This window comes from Astatotilapia calliptera, chromosome 22 (assembly GCF_964374335.1).
Source record: "Astatotilapia calliptera chromosome 22, fAstCal68.1, whole genome shotgun sequence".
Classification (NCBI taxonomy): Eukaryota; Metazoa; Chordata; class Actinopteri; order Cichliformes; family Cichlidae; genus Astatotilapia; species Astatotilapia calliptera.
Window position 1 is genome coordinate 19942078 of NC_137442.1, and position 16264 is coordinate 19958341.

General features: G+C 39.2%; 1 protein-coding gene across 2 annotated transcripts; it reads right to left on the reverse strand.

The window, feature by feature from the left end:
* Positions 1-4945: 4945 nt before the first annotated feature.
* On the reverse strand, positions 4946-16169 carry LOC113014539 (catenin beta-1-like). 2 transcript variants are annotated; one of them, XM_026156140.2, is made up of 17 exons: positions 16000-16169; positions 14957-15006; positions 14004-14213; positions 13135-13385; positions 12787-13025; positions 10402-10603; positions 10144-10288; positions 9882-9985; positions 9623-9757; positions 9283-9486; positions 9014-9172; positions 8778-8897; positions 8280-8430; positions 8067-8188; positions 7862-7922; positions 6021-6216; positions 4946-5920 (listed from the first exon to the last, which is right to left on the reverse strand). In XM_026156140.2, exons 2-16 carry the CDS (start codon positions 14967-14969, stop codon positions 6026-6028), a joined length of 2307 nt encoding a protein of 768 aa, XP_026011925.1. In that variant the 5' UTR covers positions 14970-15006; positions 16000-16169; the 3' UTR covers positions 4946-5920; positions 6021-6025. The 2 variants fall into 2 exon arrangements, with proteins under 2 accessions (XP_026011925.1, XP_080152236.1); XM_080296110.1 differs by lacking the exon at positions 16000-16169 and adding an exon at positions 15142-15353.
* Positions 16170-16264: the final 95 nt, after the last annotated feature.

Sequence of the window (16264 nt, forward strand, 5' to 3'; positions counted from 1 at the left end):
GCTGCCTGAACTATGGGGAGTTTGTTAATTATTGAACATGTTTGATGCATTAATGCAATTCAAATTCAATTTTTTTTTCCATGTTTGTTGTGTTAATGCTGTGCATGATTCTAACTGTTGTTTCTTTTGAAATTCCAGTCAAGTGTCGAATATTTTCCACTGGAATTTTTTTTAACTGTTTCTTTTTCCTTTTTTTCTGTGTTATTTTAGTGATTGTGCCAGTGATATTTTAACCCTGGTCATGCTGTCCCTTGTAGGTTACCTGGGAGCTTCTCTGGGAGTAGTACTGAAGTAAATGAAGTAGCTGAATTGTGTGCAGTAGAGTGGGATCACAGAATTAGAGTGTAGTAACTGAATAGTGCTCCACACTGTGCTGCAACCTCTGTCTGTCTCCTTGTTTCTTAACTGAACTTTTTAGTCGAACCAACCTGTTTTTTTTTGTTGGGGGTTTTTGTTTTTTGTTTTTAAAAAAAAAAATTCATTGATATTTTTTTGCATAGTTAATAAAGCTGCTTGTAACAGCAACTGTAGATTTCCAAATGCAGTGTTTGTCTTAATTTCAAAAAAGAAGTCACCTCTTGGCAGGGCCACACATGCATCATTCTTCTGCCAACCATTGCAGCACCACTAAGCTCTCTGGACTCCCAGAGCTATCTGTTCAGTTCAGTGGTCCTTTTCTCCAACGACTCTGCTCAGGACACCAGAGCTTGTCTTCGCTCCAGTGTTCCCCTCAGAGTGGAGCAGCAGCCTTATGCATCCTACACACAGGTCCCAACAAAGGGAAGTCTCCTGGCCCTTCCTCCTGCAGACTATAAGTGGAAAACCTTAGTCTACACAGCAGGGGTTCAGCTAATCCAGAGTCTCAAGAGGATACCTGTGTACCCTGAGCCCAGTGTCTTCCCCAGAGCCCGCGCCCCTTATTTCACCAATCCACACAGCAGCTATACAACTCTGTACTAACAATTACCCAGGATGCTTTAGTCTCTTTAGTGTTTATGTCTGCAATTCCCTCACTCTTTATCATTATTACATACTTCAGCTTCTCTATACAGCATGCACAATTCACATACTTCCTCCTAAAGTTATCCCTTTGACCTTGACTCTCTGCATCACGGATACCTGGAAGGTGTGCTTATGACTACACTTTAAAATGCAGGAAAAAAATACACAATATCTTAGGCTTCTCAGCATATAAATCCTTTTATTTTGCTGACAGAGTGACAACATGCACCCCACCCCCAAATTTTATTTTTTTGAAAACAGACATCACAAGGATTTAGACTGATTACAAGACTCAAGAGAGGAGACACAGCAGGTACCAGGCATTAGTCCAATGATGACAGACTGGCTGATTAGCGGCTCAGAGTTGGTCCATCAAAGTGGGCTGAGTGCAGGCGTGAACAGTATGGAGGGCCACAAGTGCCAAAAGAATATAAATAAATACATCATTAAATACTAAATGTGCCATTAATAAATTAAAATTGAAAATAACTAATTAAATATAGAAATGATTAAATATGAATTAATTTCATTTTTACAATATTTGAGAACTTATTTCCAATTCTATTCATCAATAACATATCTAAATATTTATTTAATTATTATTTTTTAATTCTTTTTGGTACTCAATAATTAAAAAAGGACCTTCTGTGTGTGTTTGAAGTTGGATAACGCTGGTAAACTCACACTTTTTAAGCCCAAAACTAACTAACAAAATGAAATAACCATACTATTTTTTAATAAAGAAGAAATATTTATTGATCCAAAGACAGGTTTTATCTATCTTGGTATCACCAGTACTGGTTTTATTTTGTTGTATTTATCCGCGACACCTTAAAGGCCGGTCCCTGAAAGTATTGTCGGACATAAACCGGTTTGTGGTGCAAAAACACTCTAGTCTGAATGACTGAATTGACTTTGGACTCCTGAAGGCCACAAGGATGATTGTCAAATTGTGGAGAAAAATTGAGGTATCTTTTAGGAATAGATGAAAGTGTTAACTTGTTGTATTACACTGGATGAAACTGACTTATATAATCAGAGAGCTACTTATTACTTTTAGCAAATTTTCAGAGGTAACTGCTGTGTGTGGGTTGGAGAAATGCAGAGGGCAATGGAGGGGGAAGGGTCCGGGCACAGGCGTCCCCTTGGTGGGCTCCACAGCTTCACAGCAATGGGTTCCTTGTTGTGTCCTTCCATCTGCTGAGGGAATAAGGTTCACTTATTCCCTCAGCAAACTTTCCCGGCTGAAGTTTGAAGGAGCAGAGGCTCCTCAGAGTCCCAGATGAAGCGCCACGCTGCCCCGACTTGTCTGTGTGTGGGCCTCGAACAGAGCTTGCTTTGAAGTAACAATGCTGTGATCTTTGCTGTGATCTGACTAGGAGTGACTGGAGTCAAGTTTCCCACAGCTCTCTCCAGTGATTTTTGGGAGCACTATACCTGGGGGGTGGGGGGGAGATCCAGTATACTTCAGCTAATACAACCAGGTCTTGGTTTTGTTGTTGTTTTTTAAGCAGTTTAAATAAGAGTTAATATAGTATAAAAAAATAGATAAACAGATAGAGACTCTAAGACGCATTATCAGAGATTAGCAGCTTCATCTTGTCTACTACAAAATACCAGACTGAAAATGAAAGCCTTGAAATAGTTCTTAAAGATAACTGAGATAATTAAAAGTTTCTTTTAACTCCCACCAGAGTTAAAGTTTGCATCGAGCCTGCAGCATTTTGGAAGGCTTCCAGGTGGGGGGGGTGCTCTCTCTGAGCAGACTTAGCTGATACACCAGAGCTCCAAACTTCCTTATCTGCATCATGTTTCTTGAAGAGTGTAATTCCACAGAGTACTGCAATTACAACCTTGCTCAGTGTGCTGATGTGGACCTTACGCAGTAAACCGTGCGTATGTCCTTTGGAACAACAGGGGGATATTAAAGCTTGGAGACAGCTCAACATTCCCATGTTTTTTTTTTGTCAATTTAAGTTACTTGTAAATAGAAATGATGTGATTGGAGTTCCACCTCCATTAATTATAAAAGAACAAGTCTCTGTTCTGTTCATATTTTATATTTACTTAATATGCACGTTGGAAAAAGCCAGTGTGGTGGTTTAAAAAAATGCATCAACATTTAACATAAACAAAACAAGTGACAAAGCCATTATGAGCCACTTGACTAGATCTATTATTGTCACAGGGTTAACAACTCTGCAATAAACCCCATGGCTGATTTTTTGGGTTGTTACTGCCACATAGTACCTGAGCAAACACGCTATGTTACATTTTCTCTCTCCCTGTCACACAAACATGCAGACACACACAGTGTGTAAGTGCAAAAAATAACATTGTATAGGAATAATTAACGTGGTCGCCGTATAACAAGCTCACTCATCAATCGTTTTCAGTGGGCCAGGGTCTACATATATCACACGCATATTACAGTACGAGTGCGTATTTTCAACATATAAATTTAACGATGTTTCAATCCTTTAGAAAAGCAAAGACAAAAGCCGTCAGAGCTTCACATTTCTGGCCTTTGCTCTGCAAAGTCACTGGCAGCACTGCTTAGATCCACAGTCCAGGCAGTATACTCATCTTGCTGATAAAGTGTTTTGTAGTTGATGTCAACAGGTTCCCACAGTTTCCACAAATCACAGCAGGGTCAGGAAGTACAAGTGAGCTATCTTGGTGTTCATGATTTAAAAAGATGCCCACTGTCATTTTTTAATCAGTGGAATGTAACATAATAGAGAACATTTTTGCAGCTGAAATGTAATTCATAAGGAAAACATGCACTACATAAATAAAGTTAAGCGTTCACAAGAGAGAACTATGAATTAAACATATAGTGGAACTTTATAATCTGTCCAGTTTTAGGTGATGCAGTCAGTATATACATGCTTTGTCTAGGGGCACATTTGATATGTAGATTGGGTTCTTCCTGTTTTTGGGCGTTGGAGCTTTAGCACAGCTGCCACTTCAGAAGTTAAGCCTTTGATTATGTAGATGACCCCACCCAAGGATTCAGACGTTCTCACTATCAGTACATTTCCATTAACATGGAATACACATTACAATACAATTTCAATTCAACGTTTGGCTACTTCAGGGTTCGTAAAGACAGACTTAAAAAACACTGACTTTAGTCAGAGTATAAAAAGCACAGTGCATTATTCTTTAACAACTATGTTCAAACCACTAAAGCAGACCATTAAGTCGCTCCTTTGTTAGTTTTCTTCAGTGTCAAAAGCTCACAGAAAGCATTACCCTTCCTATTGAGAAGTGAACTTCAAACATCTTTCCTCCATAATCCACCTTAAACTGCTCACTGAGCAGGGCTTTGTCATGTCTTACTCTGTGACCAGTTTATATTGATACTTTGGTTTTCTTTGCTTTTCAACTCATCAGTGCTCTTACAAAATTGTTGGCTGCATGTGAAAAGATAGTTTCTATTGTGATAACTGTCCTACCTTTGCCGTTTAATATATGCGAGGGCTGCTTTTACAGGCTGACAACATGAGCTCATCAATTGTGTTATATACCAACTAACAAGTGAAACGCACAAGAGGGGGGAGAGAGAAAAAAAACAAAAAAAAAAACAAACTTCATTTCAGCTCTTTTAATGAAAAAGGGACCATCTTTAACCAACAATATTAGCAACCGCTAATACTACAGTAGGGTAATAGCCTCAATTCTCATGAATGTGCATTCAAAAGGGATTTTTGATAATCTATAGTACTGCTTATAACATAGTGCACCTTTAAATTCAATGTGGGCCAGACGTTAGCACATCTGCATCTAAAAAAAATTTAAAAATTAAAAAAAAAACCACATTTGCAAATAAGTGCTGATTACTGTGATTATCCAACGGACATCATTTGACGATGGTAGTCTTAACAATTGACAAAAAACATGCTCTAAACTTTAAGTAAAGAAACTGAACAGACACCAGTTGAAATAAAATGTAATTTTATTGTTCAGCCGTGTCACAACCTCGTCTCCAAAATAAGCACAGCAGGACTACAACTGTTCATCAACCTAGCTACCTTTGATAGCACATAAAACCAGGTTTTATAAGACCACCAACGATAGCGTTAAACTTTTCTATCAGACAACCAATGATAGCATACAAAATAGTTGTTAACCTACCAGTGATACTGTATATAAAACACTTGTCTCTAAATTTATCCCCAACCCACCCTCAATTTCACCCGCATCCCTCTTTAGAACATTTGTGACACCGACATATTTTATGCTTAAACAAGCACATAAAGAATGCATAATTCTCCATTTTCGAGCTTATAAAAAAAACTACACAATGTTACACTTTAAGTCAGAGTACAATTCAACTGATTATTAGTGTTCTACACATTCGACCATAAACCAAAGGAACATTGTATAATATCACTATAACTTAACACTACATGTAATATACGTTTAAAAAAAAAAAAAAATTACAAATGATTAGCATTGAAAAGGAAATGAACATGGCTAGTGAAGGCAAGCTGGGTCAGTACCATAACAGAATGAGTAATACAAAGAAGAAATAAAAAATGTATAAGAAAAATAGAAACAAAATTAAAAAAAAAAAACAAAAAAAAAAAACTGATAATACAGGCAAGGCTAAAACAATTGTGTTTCAAACTTTAAAATCCATCTCTGTTGCACTCATCCATAATGGTAACCTGCTCCAAGACCTCCAATGAGTGATTCCACATCTGATCCTTTAACCCTTCTCCACCCCCCCACACACACACACACACACTTTCAACTTGCTTAAACATTCCTGTGGCAACCATCTTAGTTTTCTTGTGTCAGGCACTTTCTAATACCCCTTACTCCTCTCTTTACCTTTAACACACGGCCAATCATAATGCTGCTTCAGAAAATACAGGCCAATCACAATGCAGGTTCTATCAGAATACAACTGCAAAAAAAAGAAGCATAGGACAAAGATGATATATTAATATCGTCCTGGTGATATAAGAAGAAGCTTTACTGCTAACTGATAATCAAGTCCAACTTACCAATTCTACAGGTCTGTGTCAAACCAGGCCAGCTGGTTGCTGTCCATTAGGTCCTGGGTGTGGCCGAGGTCTGGCAATGGATCAGTGTGGTGACCCAGGTCGGGCAGAGTGTCAGCATGGTAGTCAGCACCTTCCATCATAGGGTCTAACAGGGTATCCTGACCGTAAGCTGGTGGGTAGGCCCGGTAGGCTGCATCTGAAAAGCAAAAGAGAAAAGTACAGTAAGTGATAACGGGTCCAAAGTATAAACACACTGCAGTTTAGTCGTTTTACTCTTAAACAGCAAAATGAACAGCCAACAGTGGTAAATATCAGCATGTGATCTTGAACAAATGATGAAGTGATGCACAAATCATTTTGATCATTAAAAATAAATAAAAATAAAAAATTGTGGGTTGTAGTGTATAGTCACACTTCAAATTAATAAAAGCCTTTATGCAGTGTCTGCAAACCAAAAATCTAAATATTAGTGCAGTAACAATTAAGTTCTTGATAATGTCTTGTTTACTTTGAAGACTGATCAGTGCCAGGCACACTTACTAGTCACAGAGGGCTCAAATTAAAGGTAGCCCCTCGTTTCCCCACTCACGTCAAAGCAGATTTTAACGGCTAAAACGTGAAACACTAATTTAAGGTTTGTGTTACACTATTTAGCTATAAGGCGATTTAACCACAGATAGGTCCTATAATACTATGTTGCTCCCTGGTCTGGAATATGCAGACCGTGCAGCTTTAGTCAGATATAACCCTCAATTATCACCTGGCAATTGTATAAATACTCAGTTACTGCAGAGTGGGGCTTAACAAACCAGCGGCTGACATCACAGAGGTCACGTCCCTCTTTTATACAACTTATTTAACACGATTTGGTAGATGTGGTTAAATGGCACTGTGGGACATAAGCAAATCTTATAATACATTAAAAATGTATTTATTTCTTTGTCCACCAACTCTTGTTAGATCAGGAGCTGAGCAAACGCAAGTTATAACTATCAAATATTACAGCATCATGCTGCCCAGCAAGGACCCTGCAATGGGATAAAATGACCAATTTAAGCATTTATGCACCAGTAACACCTTATAAAAGCAATTTATTTTTATTTTGTAGATACAAAATAACATCTGATTTATTCCCCAGATGTGATGCCATCAACCTGCTGGGCAACCACCTATCAAGGGGATTATATACACACACCTTTTTTTTTTATTTAAAATTCTCAGTGAGATTAAGTATCATTTGCAAACAGCATGAGCAGTCCAAACAAAACTCTAGCATGGGTATGTGTGATAAATCTCATGCTACTTTAAGGCCACCTTGTTTCTTATCAGCTTTTTTTGTCATGTGTCACTTGTTAAATTGTGCATTTAAATAATCTTGTTTTGAACTTCTGTCAAAGCACTTTATCTTTTCTGCCCTTCAAATTTTACTGACACACCTCAAGCATATATGCATTGCACAAAAGCAAAAAACAGAAACGGGGGGGTCAAATCATTTTTGATCGTTTACAAGAACAGTTATTATGCAATCTTATTGCTTTTGGTCCGTTTACAAAAAACAAACAAAGAACAAAAACTATTTTCTTAGTCCAGGTTTGAGTGCCACTAATACTGGGTAAGCATTTCTAGAAATAACCAATGGTTAGAAATAACAATTACATTTTTAGTTAAGCAAATAGTACAAGTAGAATTTCAATATGCACATGCATGCTGCAATTATAAGATTAAGTTTTGGAAGAAAAAAAATTGCTATCACAGCAAGTTGTGCAATTAATTTTTTAAGTCAACTTACAGAGCTGCACATAAGAAATAAACACATAAATGAACAAAAATGAAGTACTCACCATCCTGCCTATAAGCAAGAGGGTCTCCCTGTGCACCTATATCCAATCCCAGGTCTCCGGTCTATAGAAAGATTAAGAATTGAGTGAGTTGTACAATTTGAGGTAAACCAGCAAAATAGATTAAGGCAAATTGATCATAAATTGCCTCATTTTCTTGTTTCAATGGGGAAAAATGCAAAAGTTAAAGATATTAATGTGCACGTACATCATTCCAGGCCATAGGCTCAGTTCTGAACAAAGAGCTGGTCAGCTCCACAGAAAGGCGTTTCTTGTAGTCCTGGGGCTTATCCTCAGACATGCGGAACAGGACAGCTGCAGCATAGGTTGCTACAAGAAGAATGCACAGCAACAGTCAGAGATTTCAAGCTACCACTAGCAAAAATGTGTACAGTTTGTATTTTGTTCCTTGCACACTCACCAACTCCCTCATTACGGGAGTGCAGCAGCTCAGTGAGAGGTGCAGTGGCTCCTTCAGCTTCGATTGCCTCAGCAGCTTCTTTATCCTGGGCCAGTTCACACAGCACACCTGCTGCCACACGCTGGATATTCTCCACTGGAGAATAAAGCAACTGAAAACAAAAGCAGACAATGAACAACATAGTTAATACAATTAGTGTAAGTAGTGGACAAATGGTGCAAAAAACAAAAAAACAAACAAACTAATGAGACTATAGGGACAGAAATAAGGGATTATAGCAATGATAAGTGTTAAAAAACAAACAACAAAAAACCCCTGTCCCAGCTTCTTTTTTTTTTCCCTCTTTTTTTTTTTTAATTAAAAAAAAATTAAATCTGGCATCAGGTTCAAAATAAGTATTTTGGAAATTTTTAAGTGTCACAAACAAACTTAAGATTGATTTTTAAAAACAAAACAAAACACTGGGCGTGGAACTGGAAGTTGGGGTTTTATCCTCACCTGGACAAAAAGTGGAATGGTGTTGAGCCCTCTGATGACGATTCTGTTGTGCACATCTCGGGCCAAGATGTGCAGAGCTCCTGTGCAACCTTCCACTATTTCCTCCATGCGCACACCCTCCTGTATGATTCAAGTTTTCATGAGATGAAAGGGAGAAAGGGAGAAAAAAAAAACAAAAAAAAAAAAAAACACATTCTTGATGTTCAGATAAAGAAAACATCTAGCTTGTTACACACCACAAACTGCTGCTGGTTGCCTCCCATGCTAGTGCGCCTCTGGGTGTCCTGATGAGCTCTGACAAGCAGCTGTACCAGTCGAGGGATAGCGCCTTGCTCCCGCAAAGCACTGTGGTTGGCTGGGCAGAGAGCCAGGTTGCGAATCAGACCAACTGTGGCCTATAAGGGAAGGAATATTTGGCATATTTAGAGTTGGAATATATCTTCATGAATTCTGAGAGTGATTTTACCAGTCATCTGGAAATATGTAAAAGTAAAGGAATAACGACCTTGATTAAAGGCCAGTGGGATGGAGGGTGCAGCAATTTGACCACCACAGGCAGGCCATAGTGAAGGCGAACAGCATTCTGGGCCATCTCAGCATCCTGATGGCGGGAAGTCAGGTGACGAAGTGCACAGACCGCAGGCTCTGTGATGTCCTCTCTGTCACCAGCTCGAAGTACTGTTCGCACTAAAGCCTCAATGCCACCAACCTAACATAAGGGGGGGGGGGGGGGGGGGGGGGGGGGGGGGGGGGGGGTTAGTGCCAGATAAAGATTTTTTCTTTTTTAAATTCATTTCCACACCACAGCATTTTTATATTTTCTAAGAAGCTGTGCGTTTACTTACCTGACAGACCATGAGTTTGTTACTATAATTGTTGCAGGTTAGGTTGGAGAGGATGCCTGCGGCACATGTTACGACATTGATGTCATCACTGCCCAGCAGCTGGACTAGAGTGCCCAAGAGACCTTCCATCCCCTCCTAGAGAGCAGAGGACAGGACAGAAAAGACATCTAAATAAAGTAGACTATCAGAATTTATGAGTTTTATTCAAGAAGTTACATTAAGTGGGATTCTTTTAAGGAGGCGACCCTTGTATGTTTACCTGTTTAGTGGCAGCATCTGAAAGATTCCTCAGAGTCCAGAGGCAGTTCTGGACCAGACGCTGGCTGGGGTCTGTCAGATGAAGTCCCAAAGCCTGCATGCCTCCTACAAACAAGGTCAGACAACATTTTACTATTAGAAGCCCTTCTGCACTGAAGAAAAGCATAACAGTAAACAAGCGAGACCTGTAATAATGCCCACAGTTGTACTGCAATGATTTAAATACAGCATACATTTTTAATTTGTATTTATTTTTTACATACCAGCCTCTACAATGGCAGGCTTGTTGCTTGAGCAGACTGAGAGAACCTTGAGCACCCTGCTTGTGGTCCACAGCAGTTTCTCATATGTGAAAGTCCTCATGATGTTGACCAGAGCCTGGGGTCCACCGCTGGCCAGAATGATCAGCTAAGAATAAAGACAAGTTTATGTTTATACTGGCATACAAACTGCTGGTTGTTTTAGCAGACAAGTACGAAGACAATGTACTCAAGTTGATAAATTAGTCAGAGCTCCAATACCTTGCTTTCCTGATTGCCATATGCCAAGATCTGCAGGCAGTCAGTAGTGATGGCCAGAAACTTGACATTAGTGTTGGACAACAGTGCCACCATCTTCTGCAATCCTCCAGCTAGGCGCACTGCCATTTTTGCCCCTTCCTGATGCAACAACAGGTTGTGGAGTGTGGTGATAGCATAGAACAAAACGCTGTCCACCGGTGAACTAAAGGGGAGGGGAAAATAAAGGAAAAGTAGTTATGGAAAAGTTGACTCATCTTTAAAGAATCTACGTAACAGTAAAATGCAAACAAGCATGCCACACATTCACACACACAGAGTGCAAGTTTGTCATACACAGGGCATTATGACTCGGCTTAGATGCCAATAAAAACAAAAAAATTAAAAGAAAAAAATAAGATACACCAAGTGCCATTACACATTTTGAGTTGTTTGCATAAGCAACAGATGCAAGACCACATTTTATGAATAATCAAAATTGTTTTAACTATAACTTCCAAAGATTATACAACCATTAATAGTGCAATTCAACAGCAGTTTTATTAAGTCTCCAAAGCCTATTAATTGTCCAGTTAAGTTTAGCAATTGGAAATGACTCAGCACAAAAAAAAAAAAAAAAAACCAACAAAAAAAACAACAACATTATTTTACCAGGACTCACATCTACTGTAAAGCCATTTGCAAATTAATGCTGATACTTAAGAGAACTGAACCAGTACATCACTTTTCCCTTTCTGTTCTCATCTCTCATCCAATCTCAAGGCAACATTTACATAATTTCAAGAGCAATAAAAGCAGTACAGAGAAATGCTCACTGCAAAATGGATAAAAACCTCACGGTCAAACCATTAAAGCCCTAAAAACTTTAAAATGGTACCTATATGCAAGTTTATTCAGCAGTTTTACAAAAAGGTGGCAGTTCCTTTCTTCTTGATGTACTGCTCCATCTTTCACTTAAACCATTAGTAATATGATTCCAGGAACAAATTCAAACACATGTGCGCCATCCAACAGGCTGTAACTTGCCAGAGATCCAACTGTTTTGGCTGTGTGTTTAGGCTTTTCATGAAGAAACGCAAACACTAAAAGAAAGGAAGGAGGGCAGACATTTCAACTGAGTTGCAGGACCTTTTCTTTTGAAATTTGTCTGGTTGTGAATGTCTGGATTGGCTATATTGTAACACAACCAACATTTGTCAATCTGTTTAGCCCACATCAAAGTACGCGTGCTAAACTGTACATAGTTATGGAAAATTATAATAGTGTCAACATTTTCAGTGTATTTGCTTGGTCATAATTGATAAGACTTACAGCAGAACACACTGTTGCATTGTACAGACTTGCACAGCAGACTGTGGAAAGCTCAAGCATCTGAGAACAGATGATCTTAAAATAAAGATATTCTGCAAATAACTTTAGTCGTACAGGACTGAAGTAATCATCTAAAACTATACCAAGCAGACATTACAAGCTATAAAGCAGCACTACATAGCACATTGGGTAGCACTTTGTAATGTCTCACTACTAAGCATTAGTAAGGTATTAGGGATCACTAAATCCATCATTTATATATCACTACATCTCCTTAGAATGTAATTTATAAATACAGATGTAATTGTACTGATACATACAAGTACTACCCATCTGTTAATGTACACTATACAGCAATCGCTGCTATTAATCAGTCATAATATATGTATATTTATAAATGCCATGTTAAGTAGGAGTAATGTTATATAAATGATGAATTAAGCACTTGCCAATACCTTAATAGCAGGAAATTATAATAAAGGGCAACCAAAGATTTAAAGAAATGTTCTATACAATGCTGAACATCCTGGACTGGGCACTGGAACACCATCCTAGAGTGTCTTTTCTCACATATAGCAAACGCGACCAGAAACATCAAATTAGGCAAGTTGGACACATCAAGCAGAAAAGTAAGAAGTAAGAAAAGTATAAAGACAACCTACTAGCTGTGAATTGAACATTTACTCAATTTCAAGAGGAATAAAAGTACAGAAAAATGCTCTGTACTTAATTTGACAATTGGAAAACCTCATTGTTAAACTATTAGCTAGCCTCTACCAATCTCACATTTGCACAACTGGACATTGCACAGAATAAGTCCAAGGGAGATAGTAGATTAACGACCTAACATCTGATGCCACTACATTTGCATTCACACATGCACCTCAACCTGTAAATGTCTGTAAAGTTCAGGACTGCAGTGCCAAGTGTGGAAATTGCTTCAGTCAGGTGTTCTGTATTCTAGTCACCAAATGTCTCATTGACATTCTCCATTACATAATCTGTACTAAAGGTTGAAGGGGCTGGCTGCAGCACATATTACAATTTTGATTTTGTCACTAAAATCCCATTTCTTACCTCAGCATCTTGACCAGGGCAGGGATGCCTCCAGATTTGAAGATAGCAAGGAGACCCTCTCGATGGTGGGAAAGGTTGTGTAAGGTGCCAGCAGAACAACGAGCAGTCTCCACATCACCACTATTTTGCATGGCGCGAACAACTGCTGAAACCATTTGTGGTGAACGCATAAGGGCATGGCGAGATGCCTCTTTCTTTGACAACTGATGCACCATTACAGCTGCTTTATTCACAACAACCTAGGACAAAGAATATGTTTGTTAGTGATGCCAGCTGTATTGCTACCAACTACAACGATATCAGAAGTTACCTTGTCGGCATCTGATTTTATTAACATGTTAAGCATACCTGGTCCTCATCATTAAGCAGTTTAGTGAGCTCAGGGATCGCACGAGTGGCCAGCTCAGCATCATCTTGATAGTTAATGAGGTTAACTACAGCATGCTTTAGCATTTGCGATGGCTCTGCAAGACGCTGCACAGCAGTTGGATGGGTTGCATCCAGCTGAGTAGGTGGGATCTGGATGCCCTCCTCCAAAGTCTCAGGGAACATGGCAGCGCGTACACGCTGGGCCCGGGTCATGGCATAGCCCTCAATGTCTGACAGAAATGGAAAATTACAATACAATTACGCTACAGAAATATAAAGAACAGTTTTTCTTTTAGCATTTCAATCATGTACAATCAAGCCTGCCGTTTTTATTTTAAATGAATTTTTATTAAATTAATTTATTCCTGATCAATTTTTTAAAAGAGTAGTAATTTCACAATACACAAGAGTAAAAGCACCACGCGAAACCCAATCAGTGCCTAACAGTACATGCCACATAACCAAACCAGCTCAGAGCCTCAGGCATGGACACCAAAAGACCTCTGAAGGTGTCCTTTGATATCTGATACCAAGACAGTTCATAATCCTTTAAGTCCTGTAATTTCCAAGTTGTAGTTGGCATGAATCAGACTTGCCACAGCGTGAGCTTGTAGTTGGTCCTTCCTCGAATCATTGTCTGTTGGTACTCACTACAGGATAAGCCTTTATGACTCAGGATCACTACAGCCGTCTTAGCATCATTTGACTCTTCTCAAAATTGTTTGTCTTTATGTTTCCATTTTATCTTACATTCACCATATTGACTAACATATTTCCTGAGTACAAATGAGTGAACATTTGAGTGGATATAATATTTTGGCTCCTGTGCCTACATTAGTATCTCATACCTGTAGCCTCTGGAGTGAAAGGCTGGTTGAACTCCCAGTCATAAAGAGTTGGATCATCCTCTTCAGCATCTGGGTTCCCTTTACCGCTCAGGGATGGTGCTGTGGTTGTGACGCCAGACTGAATGCCTGAGTCCAGATAGGACTGCTGCTGCCACTGACTTACAACAACCTTGCTGTCACCTATTGCCATGTCCAACTCCATCAAATCAGCTGTGCAAAAAAAGGACAAAGTGAGACACAAGAAGGAATACATGAGAAAAAATATTTACTTCACCAACTTTAAGCATAGTTTTCAAATAAGATCTTTCACCAACCTTATTTATGGAAGTTTGTTGTAGGAAAATAAAGAGCGGGAAAATTAAATTGACAAGTATACATTTGTTTAACTGAAACCAAAAAGAAATATCTCTCTCTACATGTGATACTCTAGGGTACTTTGCTGGTAATTTTAACATTTCTCGTCATACCAACTTAAGATGCATTTAAATCAAATCAAATCACTTTTATTGTCACATCACATGTGCAGGTACATTGGTACAGCACATGTGAGTGAAATTCTTGTGTGCGAGCTTCACAAGCAACAGAGTTGTGCAAAATACAATAATGTAAACAAGCAAAATACAAGAATGGCTACATCTGAAACTAATAAATATATGTACAATATATAATAGTATATGCATTTCTGGATGTGTATACCAAATATTTTTCTACGTGTGTGTACACATATTTTACAAATTAAAATATGTGTGTACACACACACACACACACACACACACACACACACACACACACACATTTAGTTTACTGAAAGACAAAACTAGATGAAAGAAAAACCTAAAAACAAATTATTTAAGATACCGTGAAATCTGGTCATGCTTCTCCTTTTCTCAAATGAGCTTTATACTGAGATCTTAAAACAAAAGTCTTGAAAATGATCAGTTCTCCATACTTACACTGGGTAGCCATTGTTCTTGCCTGCCCTCAGCCCGCACAGCAGATATACCTGTAAAAAAATGTTTCGCACACTCAGGAAAAACTACCAACTCAAACTCAACTTCATTTCTGGCAAAACCAAACCGTCAAGCTCTGGGTTTCTCCAGCGACCACTCAATATTAAAGTCACAGTCTACTGCTCTACCTGTATAAGTGATCGAGATGCTTGTTTGGTTTGCTATCTTAGCTTTGAGGGGAAATGCCGAGCCTCCACCTCCAAACGAGTGAGTAAAGCGGTGGGTATTTCCAGGCCAGCACGAACACAATTCACCATTCAGCGGCAAAGAACATCAAAGGCATATTTCTCCCCCTCCCCCTACCACGGCCAAGTTCCGACCTCGCAGCTTGGGTTTCCAATGAGAGAAACTACCCCCCCCCCCTCCCCTCCCTCCGCCCCGCAATCACTTCAATGACTCCTCCTCTCATGGTGGGTCCAACTACAAGCGTAACAAGCTGGCTAATCACAACTAATCGAGAAAAAAAAAAACCCTAAATGGATGGTCTCACCAATCACCAAATATATTTTATTTGCACACAATTCAAGGACTAGCGTGTATTAGCCACCCCTATTAGCTAACAGGTTGGCTAGCTTACCTTGAAAGCTCGTTATGCTAGCCTAACGTGCGCAGCTAACCTATCCGCTAGTTAGCTAACATAAACAAACACTGTTTAGGAATTTGACCACTGTCTAAAAATGCGCATGAGCCGTCCTGAGAAGCAACCAATATTGATAGCCGTTATTTTTCACAAACAAATCCATTAGTACAATCCCGACTTTCAAGCACGCTCCCATTTTTAAATTTCTGATTTGATAAGCACAGCTAGCCAGGACGTATGAAAAGTAGTTCCAAGCGCCACCGTACAAAACCTGCTGTGCTGCCAGCCAAATCAGAAAACCCCACCGGAGCCCCCTCCCTAGCCAAAGACGATTTTCTTTGCTAAACCATAACCTGACGCACTGTACGATATTGTATAAAAGTGGTAATAAGCGTAGCATATTTACCAGAATCGAGCGGCACCTCCGTGGTTCTTGTCAGGAGAAAAGAAATCCCCTTTCTCTTAGCTGAAAATAGGAGAAGGGCTGCTAGGTGAACCACCCGTAGAAGTCCGAACCACACCCGCTGCTGCGCCGCCGAAGATGTTGCTTCCGCCAGTGCAATCAAACATCAAGATGGCGAACGGAGAAATACAGTATTCTTCCGCACTTGGAAAACTAGGGCCTCGGATTTAAACAAAGTTGTAGCATCAAAAATCACAGTTTTACCGTA